Source organism: Phocoena phocoena, chromosome 4 (assembly GCF_963924675.1).
Source record: "Phocoena phocoena chromosome 4, mPhoPho1.1, whole genome shotgun sequence".
NCBI lineage: Eukaryota > Metazoa > Chordata > Mammalia > Artiodactyla > Phocoenidae > Phocoena > Phocoena phocoena.
This window is the reverse complement of record NC_089222.1, coordinates 15,273,598-15,290,824: the sequence shown is the minus strand read 5'-3', so window position 1 is coordinate 15,290,824 and position 17,227 is coordinate 15,273,598. Positions and strand designations below refer to the sequence as shown.

Here is a 17,227-nt window from a genome sequence, read left to right as displayed (position 1 = left end):
AAAAAGGATTCCAGCATGATAGTTAAGAGTAAAGATCAAATCCTAATTCTGCTGACTATAACCAAGCTTAGATACAGTTAAATTATTTTAACTCTCTTAGTTTCATTTTCCTCAGCTACAAAGTGGGAATAACAGTACTTACCTCACTGGACTATTATGAAGTTCAAATGAGATAATTCACGTAAAATACACAGCAAACACCTAATTTTTAATGAGGTCTCAATGTGTTTACTTCACACTACTGTTATTTTATGTCCTAGTTATTCCACTAATTCTTTTTATTATTAATTATTATTTTAATATTAATTAATTTATTTATTTGGCTGCATCGGGTCTTAGTTACAGCATGCGGGATCTTAGTTGCAGCATGCAGGGTCTTAGTTGCAGCATGCGGGATCTTCGTTGCTGTGTGCAGGGTCTTCATTGTGGCAAGCGGAATCTTTGGTTGAGGCATGCGAACTCTTAGTTGCGGCGTGTGGGATCTAGTTCCCTGACCAGGGATCAACCCCAGACCCCCTGAATTGGGAGCACGAAGTCTTAACCACTGGATCACCAGAGAAGTCCCTCACTAATTCTTTAATGGAATTATTTGTAGTAAAGATAATAAAATCCACTTTGGGGAATAAATGCAAGGTTTTAAACAAGTGATTACTTATGATTAACTGTATACCACTAAGTCTGCCTAAAAATACTTAATATAAGGAATAAAGTCTCATATACTCTACACAAAATTGAGATAAATCAGAAAGTTGAAAGTTATATTGAACAGCTGCTTTTCCCCCCCAACAAGCTGTCATCAAGTTAGATTTTTACCTCTCAAACAGCTTTCAAATGTGCCTTCTTTAGCCCATCCTACCTCAGCACCTCATGTCTTACATGATAATTTGCTCTACCTGCCTCTTAACTTGACCTCTAATCTACACTCCACATACCATCCATGAGCTTTCTAAAATTCAAACATGGTATGTTATCACTCCTGTTGAAAAATCCTTCAGTTGTTCCTTACTAAAGCATACAAATCTTGCTTCTCTGTCTGGTACAAAAGGCTTTTTATGGCTGTCTCTGCATACATCTCTAGCTATAACTCCTAATCCCATGTGCCCCCATACATATGTTATGATCCAGTCATATTCAATTATTTGCTGCTTCCCAAATATGCTTTTGCACATACTATTCCTTCTTCCTAGGAAAGTCTTCTCACAGCTAGAAAATACCTGCCTGCCTTTCAAAATTCAGATGAAGGTAATGTCTTCCAGAAAGACTGGCTTAGAATCTTTTATCTTCTCCTCATCACAAAACCAAAATTAAGTGCTGCTTTTTACAGATCCCATGGCTGCTACTACTTTATATTGTATACGTATGCCAACCTTACTAAACTGTTAGCAATTTCAAGGAAGTAACTTTGCCTTAACATCTTTGTATTTCTAGTACATAGCATGGTGCCTAGTTTATGCTAAACAAATGTTTATTTGAATAAGTAGATTGCTATGAGAGCAAGTTAGGAAATATAGAAACACTGAATTTAATTGGTACAATGAAAATCTGGATTTGTGGAAGTTTAAACCATCAGTCAACTTAAACAAAATCAGTTTACTTAAGAAAAACACTAGTACTTACACACATGAGGGCACAGAGCATATCAACGGCTGCGTGGATTACTCCATTGTTGCTCCTCTTGAGTGCTTTTACTACCTTCACTCCTAGACGCTCCCGAAACCTTGTAGAATAAAACAACAGCATATAGTAGCAATGCCTGAGCATTATTCTATTATTTTATTATTAAAATATAACATAAATCATCTTCAGTTTCTATTGCATTACTATAGCAATTACATATTCTGAATCCCATCTGTGGAACATATCAGTTATCACAATAATTTTTTTCTTTCAAGGGGAAGATTTTTTTAAGGTTAATTAAAACTAAAAGGCATAAAATTTCCCATTCAAATTCACTAAAACAGAGTCAGTAATATCACGGGTGAATGGATAAATAAGTCAGAAATATCATTTCCATTCACCTTCCTTTTTTATTTCTCATGAATAGAAACTACTATATCACCATATTAAAAGGTATCAGGTTTTACTCAGATATAAAGAGGTAAACTGTTGATTATTTGCTATTTTGAGTTGTTCAAATTCTCTGAAGAAAAAAATTAAGGCAACTTACTTTGGAAGCTGAGTAAAGGCTAGAAAACCAGCTTTGGAAGCCACAAGCCTCCTCACAGCCTGGAACTGACTCTCAAGTTCTGCATTGGAAGCAACAACATCCCCCTCTTGGGACAATAATGCCGTTATGGCATTATTGATCAGTTTTTCTTTGTTTTCTGAGAAGAGACCCTAGGTAAGGAAGAATAGTTCAAAGAAGTTTCCATACCAAAAGTTAATGACAATGAACATATTATGATACAATTTATCTTACATCCTGCGTTACAGCATGGAGAACTCCACTATATGAAATATTAGCGTTGAACCTGAATACAGCATCTGCAAAGTTGCCATCTGTAAGGAGATGAAATGTTCAAAAAGATTTAGAGATCTGCATTATATTTCTTAAATTATTGTTAAGTAGATGGATGGAAATGCAATTACGTTTAAATCAATACTTACTTGGAGGTGTAGCCAAGAATCTGAGATGAAGGCTCTCTACTTCTTCATCGACGGGCATGCTGAGTAACCCCCATCGTTGACCTTTATGAGTTGATGTCATTTTTACACAAACATCTCTGTTACCAGAGGCTCTTACTCCATCCAGCAAACTTGCTAATAAGGAATCTCTAAGCAAGGTTAAAAATAAAAAGGTTTTAGGATTGATAATTTAAGAAAATTTTGATTTAGAAGGAAGCATAGGCCCTTTAGCAGGTTACCTACTCAGGGGGGCACTCTGGGTACAAGGGAAGCTAAAAAGAACAGTGGCATTAGGAGAGAACCTGACATTCCAATACTAGCTCTTCACTTTGCTGTTACATACCATGTATGAGTTACTAAAGGCATGGAGTGTTAACGTTTTCCTCTTGTTTTTTAATTTTAAGATTTTTAACAGTTTTGCTGAGGTATAACTTACAAATCACAAAATTCATTCAATTAAATCATACAGTCTGGTAATTTTTAGTAAATTTGTACAGTTGTGCAATCATTATCACAAACCAGTTTTTGTACACTTCCATCACCCCAAGGCAACCATTCATCTCCTTCTGTCTCTACAGTTTTACTTTTTCAAGAAACTTCATCAAGAGAATGAAAAGACAAGCCACGTTTGGGAGAAAATATTTACAAAAGACATATCTGATAAAGGACTATTACCCAAAATATACAAAGAACTCTTAAAATTCAACAATAAGAAAAACAATCCAATTAAAAAATGATCCAAAGTCCTTAACAGAGACGTCACCAAAGAAGATATACAGACAGCAAATAAACACATGAAAAGGCACTCTACATCATATGACATCAGGAAAATGCTAATTAAAACAATAAGATACCACAACACCAGTATTAGAATGGCCAAAATCTGGAACACTGACACCACCAAATGCTGATGAGGATGTGGAACACAACAGGAACTCTCATTCACTGCTGGTTGGAATGCAAAATGGTTGGAATGCACAATGGTACAGCCACTTTTGGAAGATAGTTTGGCAGTTCTTACAAAACTCAACATCCTCTTACCCTATGATCCAGTGATTACATTCCTTTGTATTCACCTAAAGGAGTTTAAAACTTACATCCACACAAAACCTGCACACAATTATAGCTGATTTACAATGCTGTGTTAGTTTCATTGAGTATATTTATATTAAAGTAACTTGCTGCCATTATCCAAACAATTTAAGAATGAAAGTGAAAGGTGCTATTTTTTAAATACTTTAAAAGTGTAAGTTTCAGAAATACACTTTATTTTTCATCCTTTCATTTAAAATCAAGTCACCATTTATACACTCTTTAGAAACTTGAAAACTAAATGAAGGACATTTTACATATGCAACAAAATAGAGTTGTCTTTTCCTAAGTTACATAATTTTAATGTAACTTATGTAATGAAGCACTTTAATGAAGCACTTTGCCCTGCACATACTAGGATCTTAAAAGCTAGATGAATTTAAAAAAATACCTCTCTGTTGAAGAGTATTTCCGTATTTGGCCTTTTATAAACTCAATGGTAAAAAGTTGTGGGTTTTCTGAGTCACAAACCAATGCAAATACCTAAGGAAAATAAAACACAAGTTCCACGAAAGACATTTAGTTTTACAGTATTTCATTAGAAAAACTACACATCATTTAGCTGACAGAAGTCAATATTTAAAGATGTAACTTGTTTATAATATCAGACTTTAAGAGCCACTTAAAAGTCTCATTCAAATTTTCACACAATATCAAATAAAAAGTTTTCATTGTATACTTGGAAAATAAATTTTGCAATATTCATTGTTCTAAGATCAGTAAATACAACGAAGAATACAGAGTCTTCCTGTTTCCTATTCTTTAGGCATTAAAAAATATTAAAATAGAAAGAAAATTATTCTAATTTATCAATAAGGAGAAATCTCATTGAAGCTAATATTGCTGAAACTTACTTCTCCTAAGGGCTTCAATGTTGCAATATTATAGGTTGCTGGATCACGTTCCACTAAACATGTTTCTGTAAGTGCTAGAATTCTTTTTATAGGTTCCTTCAAACAAAATTGATACATATTAAAAAATTATTGAAGAAAAATGTCAAAATCAGATGAACAAATTTTTACTTTTAACATATGGGCTTACCGAATGTCTAGGTGATATTTTTTGGACTACAAACTCTGCTAAAGATGTGATGGATTCATCAGTGCTGTATTTCCCAAAGCGAAGATTCAAATATTGCTCAAATTCTAAAGGTTCTTTTCTGATCCGCAATGAAATACCTATATAGTTGCCAGCATGATCTATTGCACTTTTGATAATTTCTTCTCTTTGTTCTGATGCAAATAAATGCTGCACAAATTTTGAAATTTAAAAAGTCAGCGTTGAAATAACTAAAATGTGACCATAGTGAAATCAACTCATAGGAAAGTGACTGAAGGGGCACTTCTAGCAGAAAAAGGTAGATCTTATCAGAAGTAAATAAGCAGTGTGTTGTGGCTGAAATACTATTATTAAATTAAAATCACAAAGTCTGAGATAGAGAGCCTGGCAAAATAATCACTGAATAGAAATTATCTCCTAACTTCTCAGAGTCTGGTTCTCATCACCGCGTGGAAAACAGCGCTCTGGGGCTTCCAAAAGAGGCCCCAGGGACCCCAGCTAAGTCCAGTCAGGGCGTGGGTACTATGTGGACAGGATTCCCAGTTTCAACTAAGGTAGCTCTGACTTAGTCTGTTTTTATATGGTGGACTTTCTTGCAAGATTACCTTGAAGAATGTTTAAATGTTTACAAGTCATTGGCCTATGAATATTACAAACCAACCTCCAGAGTGTATTACAAAGGTTAAGGATATACTGCTATTTGCATTTGGTACCTGGAGGCCAGAAATGCTTAATATCCCGTGAAGGGCAGGGCAGGAGAATCCCACACAAGAAAGACCTGTCCTGCCCAGAATGCCACTAACTACCCTGCTGAGAAACACTGGATCAGATCATGTTTTAAAACCTCATTTTATTCCCAGCAGCATATCTAGTCACTATGGATGCAACAGGTACCAGATGAAGGTTTGCTGAATGGATCTGTCATGGTCTCATATTTGTAGTGAATGTCTCATTTTAGCTAGTATCTTTTAAAAGGCAGACAGTATGCTCAGAAAGTGGATGATTAATATTTAAAAGTGCTTGATGCCATCAAGCAATAAAAAATGTTGGCAATTCTTATCCTTAATGTTTACCTTATGCATTGTAAGGCTTGGTGAATTACTGTGATTCTGTTAAGGTCTGTGAGGCCATATTCCTGTAATTAGGTATGTTTTCCACCAAGGTGTTAATTATAAATTTCCACCACCCAGGGAAGAGAAAGACCTTTGGACAGCACTATGACAGCAGGCTTTAGGCTGCTTTAGTGTGGGAGAAGGAACTAATTTTCTCTTTGGGCCTTCACCTTTTGGGTCTAGACTCAGAGGTAACAAAATGTCTACATGTACATTCCTAGATGAGGGACACTAGGATGGTACCCATCATCTGGGTAAGCAGTGAAATCTAGGATGAGTAAAGGCCTGTAACTCTGAAGAGTTAACATATTTTGTAAGTCAGATTGTTCACCCCATCCACCACTTTTTTTTTTTTTTTTCTTTTTTGCGGTACATGGGCCTCTCACTGTTGTGGCCTCTCTGGTTGCGGAGCACAGGCTCCAGACGCGCAGGCTCAGCGGCCATGGCTCACGGGCGCAGCTGCTCCGCGGCATGTGGGATCTTCCTGGACCGGGGCACGAACCTGTGTCCCCTGCATCAGCAGGCGGACTCTCAACCACTGCGCCACCAGGGAAGCCCCACCATTCTTTTTACTTCCCTTTTGCTACCCTCTAGCTTCTTGTATATCCAAAAGACTTGCCCTGGCCCTGTTACCCAGGGATGGATAATTTATCTACAGAACATTAAATCTTGGAGTAGTGTTCCCAGGACATTAAGGTAGCTATGGGAATTAAAATTCTCAAGAGAAAGGATTCTTGAGAGTAAGTTCAGCTGAGCCTCTCCATGTAGACCTTCTTAATGCTCATCTTTGAGATGTGGGGTTTAATTAAGGCAGGACGTTTCTTATAAAAAAAGATGGTCATCTTCTACAGCTCAGCTTCTACTGCCAACATACAGGGCATTCTGCCGTACCCCCAAAATTTACATATAATTCAGAATTTCAAGACAAAAACATGCAATAAATTCCAAATTTGAAGTTTCAATGAATATTCAGATTTCAGATTACAAATAGCTGGGCGAAGGAAAGAAGACTATAAAAAAAAAGATTTTAAAATACCTTTTCAAAGAAAGCTTAGAAACCTTCAGGTAAGACATTAATAGTAATGAAAATAAAACTGTAACTACCATTTATTGAATATTAAGCCACACACTGTGCTAAGCATTTTACATAGATTATCTGATTCGATCCAAAAAACAAAAACCTATTAACATACCTATTACTCTCCTCATTTTATAGAGCTGCAAATTGGGATTCAAGCTCAGGTCTCTTTGATACCAAAGCCTGCACTCATAATACATATCATACTTCCTCCCTGAGGACTCAGGAAATTTCAAAATTAACTCTGCTGTCCTTCAAATGGTCATGTCCCTTTTAAAATGGCTTTTTAAAAACACTACTTACCAATCTACTAAATCCGCCATAAAGTATACAAAACCCTCCTTGATAATCAGAGAGATCTACAAAGCCTTCAATATTTCTATAGTCATAGGAACAGAGGACTCTGTTGGTTGCAGGATTAATTTGGTCAAAGCCTCCTGGTGTTACTTCCAAAATGACAGGTTTTCTTATATCACTCCAGTGATGCTTATAGCAGTTATATCTCTAGAGAGAAAGATAATAATACTTTTAGATTCACATTTAAGTTTACCATAAAACACAGTTACATTTAACTTATCAGTTACTACTGAAACAACCAAAAATTATAAATATGTAGAGATACTATCCAAATTGTTAAAATCATTTTTATTTTAGACATTTGGAGGTTTATGTTTATTCAGTTAAGAATGTTCATGCTAACTGAAGACAGTATGTCCTTTTACAATTAACAAAGGTTTGGGTTACAATATTTTGTGAAACAATTTTAAGTCACCTTTATGCAAATCTATAAAAAATTTTTTTTAGGGAAATCCTAAATAGAAATGTTATTCTTCAAGAGTTCTATTGGAGAAAAGATTTCAACTTTTGTTAATGGATTTCTAAAAATTAGATTACAGTTGCTTTACAATGTTGTGTTAGTTTCTGCTGTACAACGACGTGAATCAGCTATATTTATACATATATCCCCTCCCTCTTGGATCTCCCCCCACCCCCCGACCCCATCCCACCCATCTAGGTCATCACAGAGCACTGAGCTGAGGTCCCTATGCTTCTTTTAACCAAGTTAGATATAGAAAAGAGCTAAGTCACATTTCAGGGTTGTTACAGTATTCAATTTAAACATCATAGGCTTTTCTAATCACACCATTGGAAACTTATCTTTAGAAGTTTGATCTCATTAGCAAGTAAAATTCCATTTAGAGAACATTCCTTTGTAAATTAAAGTACCTAGTATCAGAAATAATTACAATGGTCAACATCCATTTACTACCCAGTTTTACTCTTAAAAAGAAAAAAATGTTTAATTGAGGCTGCTAACTAAAATGATGTGTATAGAATAATTTAAAATAAAGGCAAAATGAGGTAAAGAGAAAATAAGGATAACAAAATGTCAGATGTGTAGTGAACATTCCCTTGTCTACCCAAAAAGACCACAAAGTTTTCTACCCATCAATATGAAGAGGAACGCATGGTCAGTTACATGATTCTTAAGGTAAAAATAAACTGGTTGCTGCTCAAGAGTACAACTATTTCTAATACTAAAATAAGAGAAAAATTCTCTTGCAGGTGTTCAGAAAAGACAGTAAGGCATTAGATAATAAACACCTCCGCTAATACCCCAACATTAAACCCAGCAATGAAGTTCATAGGATCATACCACATCAATCCCCTCAGCATTACTGATCTATGGCATCATGCACATTATGGTTTCATAAAAGGAATTCTGCTGAAAGACAAAAAGGCCTGCATTAACCCAAGAATATATTTAGAGCCTTGATTCTGAACTAAAGGATGGAGCAGTGCCACACCTTTCCAGAAGTGGGGGTAGAAGGGAGGCCACAAACAGTGGTGCTTTTCCCAACTATGCTCGTTTACATGCCCCATAGCCCACTCGCACAGGATACTCTCCATTCCTCCAGCTGATAATCAACTGTCAAGTAAAGAGATTTGCCAAGGGAAACAAATCATTGTCCTTCAGGACTGTGGAGGCCAAGACAGTCTTGAGAGACCCTGATTTAGAGTACATCCAGGGGCAATGAGAGGCCTGAGGCCAAATTCAACTTATGTAAAATTGCTGTCCTTCAGGCAATCTTCTAGGGATATTGTTTTCACCACAAAATTTTGAAAAGTATTAAGTTGCTGAAGTTAACGGATATAAAAGGAAGCTTATAAACAAAATCTCTAAGTATGCTTCTGGAAGCAGTTGTTTTCCAAACAGATGAGATATACAGAAAACTCACCCACTAACATAAAATAACTATAATAAGCATACCAAATTATGATTTATATAAATCTGATTGTGCCTCATCATGTATAAGAAACAAGCAGCTCACCAAACACCATTAAGCTATTTTAAATGGCTCCTGGGCAACCAGTCAATTGCTTGAGTTGAGATCAGTGAGGCTTTTGGGACACTAAAACAGGAATAGAACATCTATATACAGGATGAGGGCTTTTAAAAAAAACAGGGGAACAGTGCTGCCAGCATATGAGAGTTCAGATCCTGCCTTCTGCCAGAAGCTAGCGTTCTGGACAGTGCTATGAGTTTACACATTACTCTACATCCCCCCTATTTCAAGGGAGTGAAAAACGTATCAACACCCATTTACCGTCCCCAGAAGACTGATTTAGTTTAAATGCTGCTGTAACATGACCAGAAAAGGCCTGGAAAAGTTAAATTCTAATGAGTAACCATGACTTCCTGAAAGCTGTCAGTGCACCCTGCAAAGCTTCATTATTTGCCAGATCCAGTGCAAGAACATGTAATAAGACAGTTTCAATACATAAACATTCTTAAAACTTTAATACTTCTGAAATAGGAACCTCCTACACCAAACAACTATTGCATGGTCTAACAAGTATTATCAGCAGTGTGAAGCTTCTCTTGCTGTTTTAGAATACTGAATAAAGACTTCGTGAATGAAGCATTGTTTTTCATGCTGAGTTCTAGCTGAAGATTTTTTCCCAACTATCAGCAGTAACAGTCATAAGTCTAATTATTCATATTTGAGTTTCCTGTTAAATTACACTCATCTCTCTATCACATGATATCAGGAGACATTAAAGTTGTTTCATTTTTTTCCCCTTTAACTTTGCCATAAAGGGAACACACAGTTCATGGAATGATTTCTAAAGCACAACATTTGAAATAATAAAGATAGATATTAATAAATGTTAAATACTTGCCCTTCCTGTGATTTTTCCTTCTGAAAAATCAGTTCTAAATCTCTGAAAGAGAAGATATAAGCATAGTTTATAACCACAGATTGGTAAGAAAGACTCACATTTCAATTCAGTACTTTCTATCCAAAGTTAAAATCCCAACTTGGTAACCCTGATATTAAAAAATGTTATTAGGGACATCCCTGGTGGCGCAGTGGTTAAGAATGTGCCTGCCAATGCAGGGGACACAGGTTCGAGCCCTGGTCCAGGATGATCCCACATGCCGCGGAGCAACTAAGCCCGTATGCCACAACTACTGAGCCCACACGCCACAACTACTGAAGCCCGTGCGCCTAAAGCCCGTGTTCCGCAACAAGCCACCGCACCGCAGCAAAGAGTAGCCCCCACTCGCCACAACTAGAAAAAGCCTGTGTGCAGCAACAAAGACCCAATGCAGCCAAAATAAATTACAAAAAATGTTATTAAAGTTATAGTTTAAGGATATTCAATAAAGTGTGAAATTTTACTGAAAAACAGGATAGATTAATTAAACGTAAAACTGCTTTGTTCTGTATAATGTATTTAAAAACTATCAAATATAAGGGATTAACCAACCTGTCAGTAAGAAAAAAGTGAAAGTTTCACAGTGTCAAGTTAAGGGTCAATAAGAAAAAAATAAGCATAGTGGGAACAGGGACTCAGAACATTAATATCTGTAGTTTAATGTAACTGTTTCATTAAGAAAAAGAAGAGAGAAATTTAGTTTATTAACATGAAATGGTTCTTACCAATGCTTCTGTAAGAAGTTCTGTTCTGTGCTCTGTAGAAAATTTTAATGTTTCTGACTTTTTTCCACTGCCTTTACGAAATGTGAGGTTGAACTCTGTTCCTTGTCCTTTTCCAACAGGGCTGATGCTGCAAATGTCTCCATAAGGCCACTAACAAAAAGAAAGGAATTCTTTCAACTTGTGCTATACTATGGGGAAATGCAACACTTATTTTTACTACTTTAATTTCACAATCACTGATTAAATGAGAAAATTTTACAAAACAGTACTGAGGTCTAGAAATGGTTTTGTCTTACAATAATTCTATAAAACAAACTTTTAAACGTTTTCAGTCATCAGAGACAATAAAGAAGTCCTATCCATTTTCCAACTTCAATAATTGATGACATTAATCCAAAACAATTAAAATACATAGATGTGAAAAGAACTGGGGAATAGCATTTTATGATTACCTACAAATGTGTTAAAAACAGCAACAAAAAGAAGGATCTGTAAAACATACCTAATTTAGAATTAAAATAAACTAGAATATATTTATGTTTACTTATCCATATTCATATTAGTCTTGCCTTTATAGATAGTAACCTTACTTTCATTACAAGTATTTTCCAACCACTGCACTTCTGACTTATGTATGCCTGTATTACAGTAACAAGGCTACCTTTAAAATTATAAAGAATTTACAAATTTTACATTAAAAAGACTGCTGTAATCAATAGTAACATATTAAAATGTTATACCCCTTAGAGCCTAGAAATAAGCACACACATGCCCCCTTTATTTATGCTTGGTCCTGAGCACTTAGCATTATATAAGCATATTAATCTTTTTCAGATTTGACACTTCTACCCTAAAGTACTGATTTCAGACAGGGAGTCATGGGTCAGGTTTTAACCGGGCTTTTAAAATTCAAATGGAGTTCAAACACCTAATAGCTTCTAACATAATTACCTGATTTGTTACTTCTAGGGTATTGGGATTATATGTAGTAATCGCATGGGTTCCAACTGAAAAGACACGCTTATACCTACAAAGGAAGTACTTAAGTTTAGTCTTAAATAAAAGAAACATTTTATAACAAAATACATATAACACAAAAGGAACATTTCAATAAATAAATAGAAATGTGTTAACTGATTAATGTGACTAAATATATCTTTGTTTTATATTCTCACATTTTTAATGTTCTGAAATGCTACTGGTATTAAGACCCACCCATCACTCATTTTACTGTGAAACAGTAAGATCCTTAAGTAGAAAAGTAAAACCTATGCAAGCAATCTTGTGCTGTTAGTATACATGAAGTTAGCAAATCACTGCCAGAGGATGCCAAAAGATTCTAAATGGGAAAATTTTATTAAAATAAAAAAGACACTGTACACTACTAATTGTTTCAAAATATCCTTTCGACAAGAACATGATGCAAATGAAGGAAAAGCTATGGCCTACAACTGGTCTGTCACGCTACTATTCTGGAATCTAAATAATTTCTATTTAAGCAACTACCTATTACATTTAAGTGCTGCAATTTTATAAAAGTAGGAAGGCTACATCACAGACAAGCAATTTTCACTTCTCCCTTCACTTAAAGCAACATATATGAAGGAGAAAAACCATTTGGGTATCAGTAATCCTTTAGAAGAGACAGCAATTCATAATGATAAAAGTGGAAACTGAATTAGAAAAAATTATTTAAAACTGAAGAATTAGCTCTTTGGAAATAAAATAATAAAATAGGTCTAAGAAAATACAAAAACAAAATTAGGAATGAAAGAATTTATAGACACAGAAGAAAAAAAAATGATGCTAAGTCTGTGCTGATAAATTTGAAAATTACGAATAAATCAATCCCTATATAGAAGAATTTTAAAAAGCTGCAAACAATTACACCCTAAAAAAGTACCAAGGCTCAAACAAGGAGATGAAATCTTAAAGGAACAGGTAAATCCTATGCTTCTTAAATTGTTCCAAGAAACAGACTAAGGACAGCTTCTCAATTCTTTCAGTGATACTAAAATCTGGTAAGTCAATACAAAAAAGAAAAAAAATACACCAATCTATTTTTAAATAAATACTATCAATATGAATCAAATGGCATGTTCAAATAGTAATACACCATGACCAAAGACAGTCATTTTAGGAAAACAGCTGAATATCAAAAGAATGTATTAATTGATAATATTTATTGAAATATTTATTTGTATTTTAATAAGAGATTTTTAAATGATCAAAAATGTATGTTAAACACAATCAGATGCTTTTTTTTTTTTTTTTTTTTTTTTTGCGGTACACGGGTCTCTCACCGTTGTGGCCTCTCTCATCACAGAGCACAGGCTCCAGACGCGCAGGCCCAGTGGCCATGGCTCACGGGCCCAGCCGCTCCGCGGCACGCGGGATCCTCCCAGACCGGGGCACGAACCCGCATCCCCTGCATTGGCAGACAGACTCTCAACCACTGCGCCACCAGGGAAGCCCCCCAGATGTCTTTTTATATGTATGGAAAAGACTGTGCTTTTCTGCTTTAAACTACTAATACAGTAAAAAGGCACCTTAATCCAGCAGCCACTAGCTGACTCAAGGGTCACACACTAGGAGTATTCCCATTAAGATCAAAAGAGCTCTCTTTCACATTTTAATTTCCCTATTATTTCTTCTAATCATAATATTATATAATAAAATGATGAAATTTCCATTTTGGGGAAAAACGATAGATTGTATTAATCTTCCATATTGCTATATTACAAATTTTTCTCCCTAATTTCATATGTCTAAAGTGGAATGGGAAACTAAAGAATGAGAGCCCTTCCTTTTAACATAAAAACATTCATTTGCTGCTTTCTAAAGTGGGGAGAAGTTGAAGGATTGGTGAAGTGGATGAGGATTTATCTAAACAGATAAAAAGTTTCAAAACTTCAGAAGCTTAATCAATTAATGGGAACAAAGAAAATCTTATTAAAGCAATATTTGCCTCAGAAGATTGCATAATGAAATCAAACGTATGACAGAAATATGAATTCACAAATTCTAACTTTCAGAATCATCTTGAGTCAAACATGCCACTTTTTGTTTTTTTTAATTTTTATTGGAGTATAGTTGATTTACAATGTTGTTAGTTGCAGGTGTACAGCAAAGTGAATCAGTTATACATATACATATATGCATTTTTTTTTTTTTTTTTTTTTTTTGCGGTACGCGGGCCTCCCACCGTTGTGGCCTCTACTGTTGCGAAGCACAGACTCCGGATGCGCAAGCCCAGCAGCCATGGCTCACGGGCCCAGCCGCTCCGTGGCACGTGGGATCCTCCCGGACCAGGGCACGAACCCACGTCCCCTGCACTGGCAGGCGGACTCTCAACCACTGCGCCACCAGGGAAGCCCTATATCCACTTTTTTAAAGATTCTTTTTCCATATAGGCCATTACAGAGTACTGAGTAGAATTCCCTGTGCTATACAATAGGTCCTTATTAGTTATCTATTTTATATATAGTAGCATGTACATGTCAATCCCAATCTTCCAATTTATCCCTCCCCCCCTTAACCCCCGGTAAACATGTTTGTTTTCTACATCTTTGACTCTATTTCTGTTTTGTACATGAGCTCATTTCAAACATGCCAATTTTTATAATCCTGAAATAAAACTACAGAACTTACTTATTTTACTCTGGGAGCAAAAGTGTAAGAATTAAATGCCTGAAATGTTCCAAATGTCAACTAATGTTGTCATATTCAAAATCTTAGAGGATCTCAGTTAAGAAAATATACTTTTCAATTCTATACTAATTTCCTCCACACAACGAAGCCCTTTCTAATTTCTAACATTTTTCTCATGTAACTTTTTCATCCTGATTAGTGCCGTGCAAAAGAACTTTCCAAAATGATGGAAACATTCTGTATCTACACTATCCAATTAGGTAGCTCTATTGAGCACTTGAAATGTGGCTAATGGGCAATTGAATTTTATATTTTATTTAAACTTAAATAGCCATGCATGTTTAGTGGCTACCATATGGGAGAGAACACAGTCTAGATCCTGTAGCAAAAGGATGCTGGAGTGAGGTGCTCATTAGGCCCAAAGTACTGTCATGACTGGTAAACTCAGAGCTATCTTTCAGATAAATACAGAGCTCTAAAGCCTTCCTAAGAAGAGAGCTGTAAGAAAATTCTCAGAATTCCCTTCCATTCCCCTTTCTTCCCCTTCCTTTCTTCTAAGAGCTCCCCATGCCTCTCTCCTCTAGAATGGCTGCTGGACTACTCTTTAACGTTAGGGCAAATACTTCTAGGTCATTTAAAACCTTTATAAGCAGCCCTAAACCTTCAAAGAGTATCTAAAAAGCCCCTTGGAAATCAGATTTAGAGATTAAAATCTGAATGAGCTCACATGTATGGTATGTTAGTTACACCTGCAATTTAAGGTTTTTCTCTTAAATTTTACTTTCACCAAGTCACTGGTGTCTTAAGTCATAAAGAACAGACAAATACTCTATATATTCAAGGAGGTACATGTCTTCCTTATCTTTGAAACTCTAACTCCTAGCATAGTACCCAGCACTGCATAAAGCCAGGTACTCAATAAATGTTTATCCAATAGCTAAATAGACCAATCCATGCATTCAGATCTATATGACCCATGAGTTTACTATTGCTTTTAAAACACAATATAAATCAGATAGCAATTAACAGCACACCAATTTTTTTCTTCATAACCATTGTGACACCAGGAAAAGACTGTTCATATCTTTAGGAAGAAAATACATTTTATTCATTATCTGTAATGAGAAATTGCCATTTTAATTTTTTAAAAATAATTTTTATTGAAATATAGCTGATTTGCAATGTTGTGGGGTTTTTGTTTGTTCTTTTGGCTGCATCGGGTCTTCATTGCTGCACGAGGCCTTTCTCTAGTGGAGGCGAGCAGCGACTACTCTTCGTTGTGGTGCGCGGGCTTCTCATTGCAGTGGCTTCTCTTGTTGTGGAGCACGGGCTCTAGGCACGCAGGCTTCAGTTGTTGTGGTGCGCGGGCTCAGTAGTTGTGGTGCGCCGGCTCAGTAGTTGTGGCTCGCGGGCTCTAGAGCACAGGCTCAGTAGTTGTGGCACACGGGCTTAGCTGCTCTGCAGCATGTGGGACCTTCCTGAACCAGGGCTCGAACCCGTGTCCCCTGCATTGGCAGGCGGATTCTTAACCACTGCACCACCTGGGAAGTCTATGAAATTGCCATTTTTAAATCATAATAATTTAATTTGCAGTTCTATGGGTCTGAGATGAATCTCTTGACTAATTCTTAAAAATTATCATACTAAAAACAAGTTCTTATTACAAAATATACAGCTACATAAAATCAACTACAAAAGGAATAAAGACTAAAGTAGACAAAATGAGAAATATGACAGATGATGCCATACACATGATGAAATGTGAAAGCAAACACCTTTGCCCCCAATGAAATTAATATTCATTATTATTAATGAAATTAATATTCATTAGTAAATATATAATATTCAATATATTTACTGCACTTGTTTCCTTTTCTTCGGGAACTAAAGCCACACACATCATTAAACGCCTGTAGGGAGTAGGCATTTCTTCCACTCCTTAAGTTTTCTTAACTCACAGATTTATTCCAATGTGATAGCCTATTAAGAAATGATTTACATTACCCATTAACTATAAGGTTATTTAGAATCAGGAAACTAATGATACTCAAATAAATTACAAAGTATTTGAGACAACTGCTTTCTATGTTGGGGCATTTTGCTCCCATAGCAATCGGTGATAAATAACTGGGTGATAAGAACAAAAGATGTGCTAACAATAGTGCTGATAAGATAAGAAAGATCATCTGACAGCAAAGCAAGACCGCTGAAGCAAAAACTGGGGATGTACTCCAGTTTTGGATCTTGATAAGTGATGTTCAGATTTTTTAACAGACAGATTAAATTTATATTAACTTACATGAAAACACACTCCTGTATTAATTCCTGCAAATAAAAATGTTATGCTATTCTTAAACTTTCTAGTCCTTATGAATATTGCTTTCTTCTTTGAAACAACTTTTTATATCACGATTTTTTTCCATATGGCAAATTTTTTGGGGGGGAGAGAAAAAACTAATACATTAGGTCAGATATTGCATATTAAATATTATCATGGATTGATCCAATATTAAATGAGCATAGTGTGCTGGGTTGAATGGTGTGGCAGTGAATAAGAGTCCCTTAAAGACCTGGTTTCCTCTGGGCAGATATTTTGTTTGTTATTTAGTTAACTAATTCAGACATCTGAAATAAACTTCGAAGTAGTAATAGCTAAGATA

The 17,227-nt window shown here is 35.6% G+C and overlaps 1 protein-coding gene across 2 annotated transcripts in view; it reads right to left on the bottom strand.

The window, feature by feature from the left end:
• The window catches only part of DNAJC13 (DnaJ heat shock protein family (Hsp40) member C13), a 123,033-nt gene that overhangs the window by 80,703 nt on the left and 25,103 nt on the right, over positions 1-17,227 (bottom strand). For both annotated transcript variants that reach the window (XM_065877076.1, XM_065877075.1), the window contains 11 exons: positions 11,868-11,943; positions 10,917-11,066; positions 10,153-10,194; positions 7,270-7,470; positions 4,759-4,965; positions 4,572-4,667; positions 4,109-4,200; positions 2,608-2,774; positions 2,420-2,499; positions 2,168-2,337; positions 1,618-1,717 (listed from right to left, as the gene is read on the bottom strand). In XM_065877076.1, coding sequence (XP_065733148.1) covers positions 1,618-1,717; positions 2,168-2,337; positions 2,420-2,499; positions 2,608-2,774; positions 4,109-4,200; positions 4,572-4,667; positions 4,759-4,965; positions 7,270-7,470; positions 10,153-10,194; positions 10,917-11,066; positions 11,868-11,943 — 1,381 coding nt within the window. The remainder of the gene's footprint in view (positions 1-1,617; positions 1,718-2,167; positions 2,338-2,419; positions 2,500-2,607; positions 2,775-4,108; positions 4,201-4,571; positions 4,668-4,758; positions 4,966-7,269; positions 7,471-10,152; positions 10,195-10,916; positions 11,067-11,867; positions 11,944-17,227) is intronic.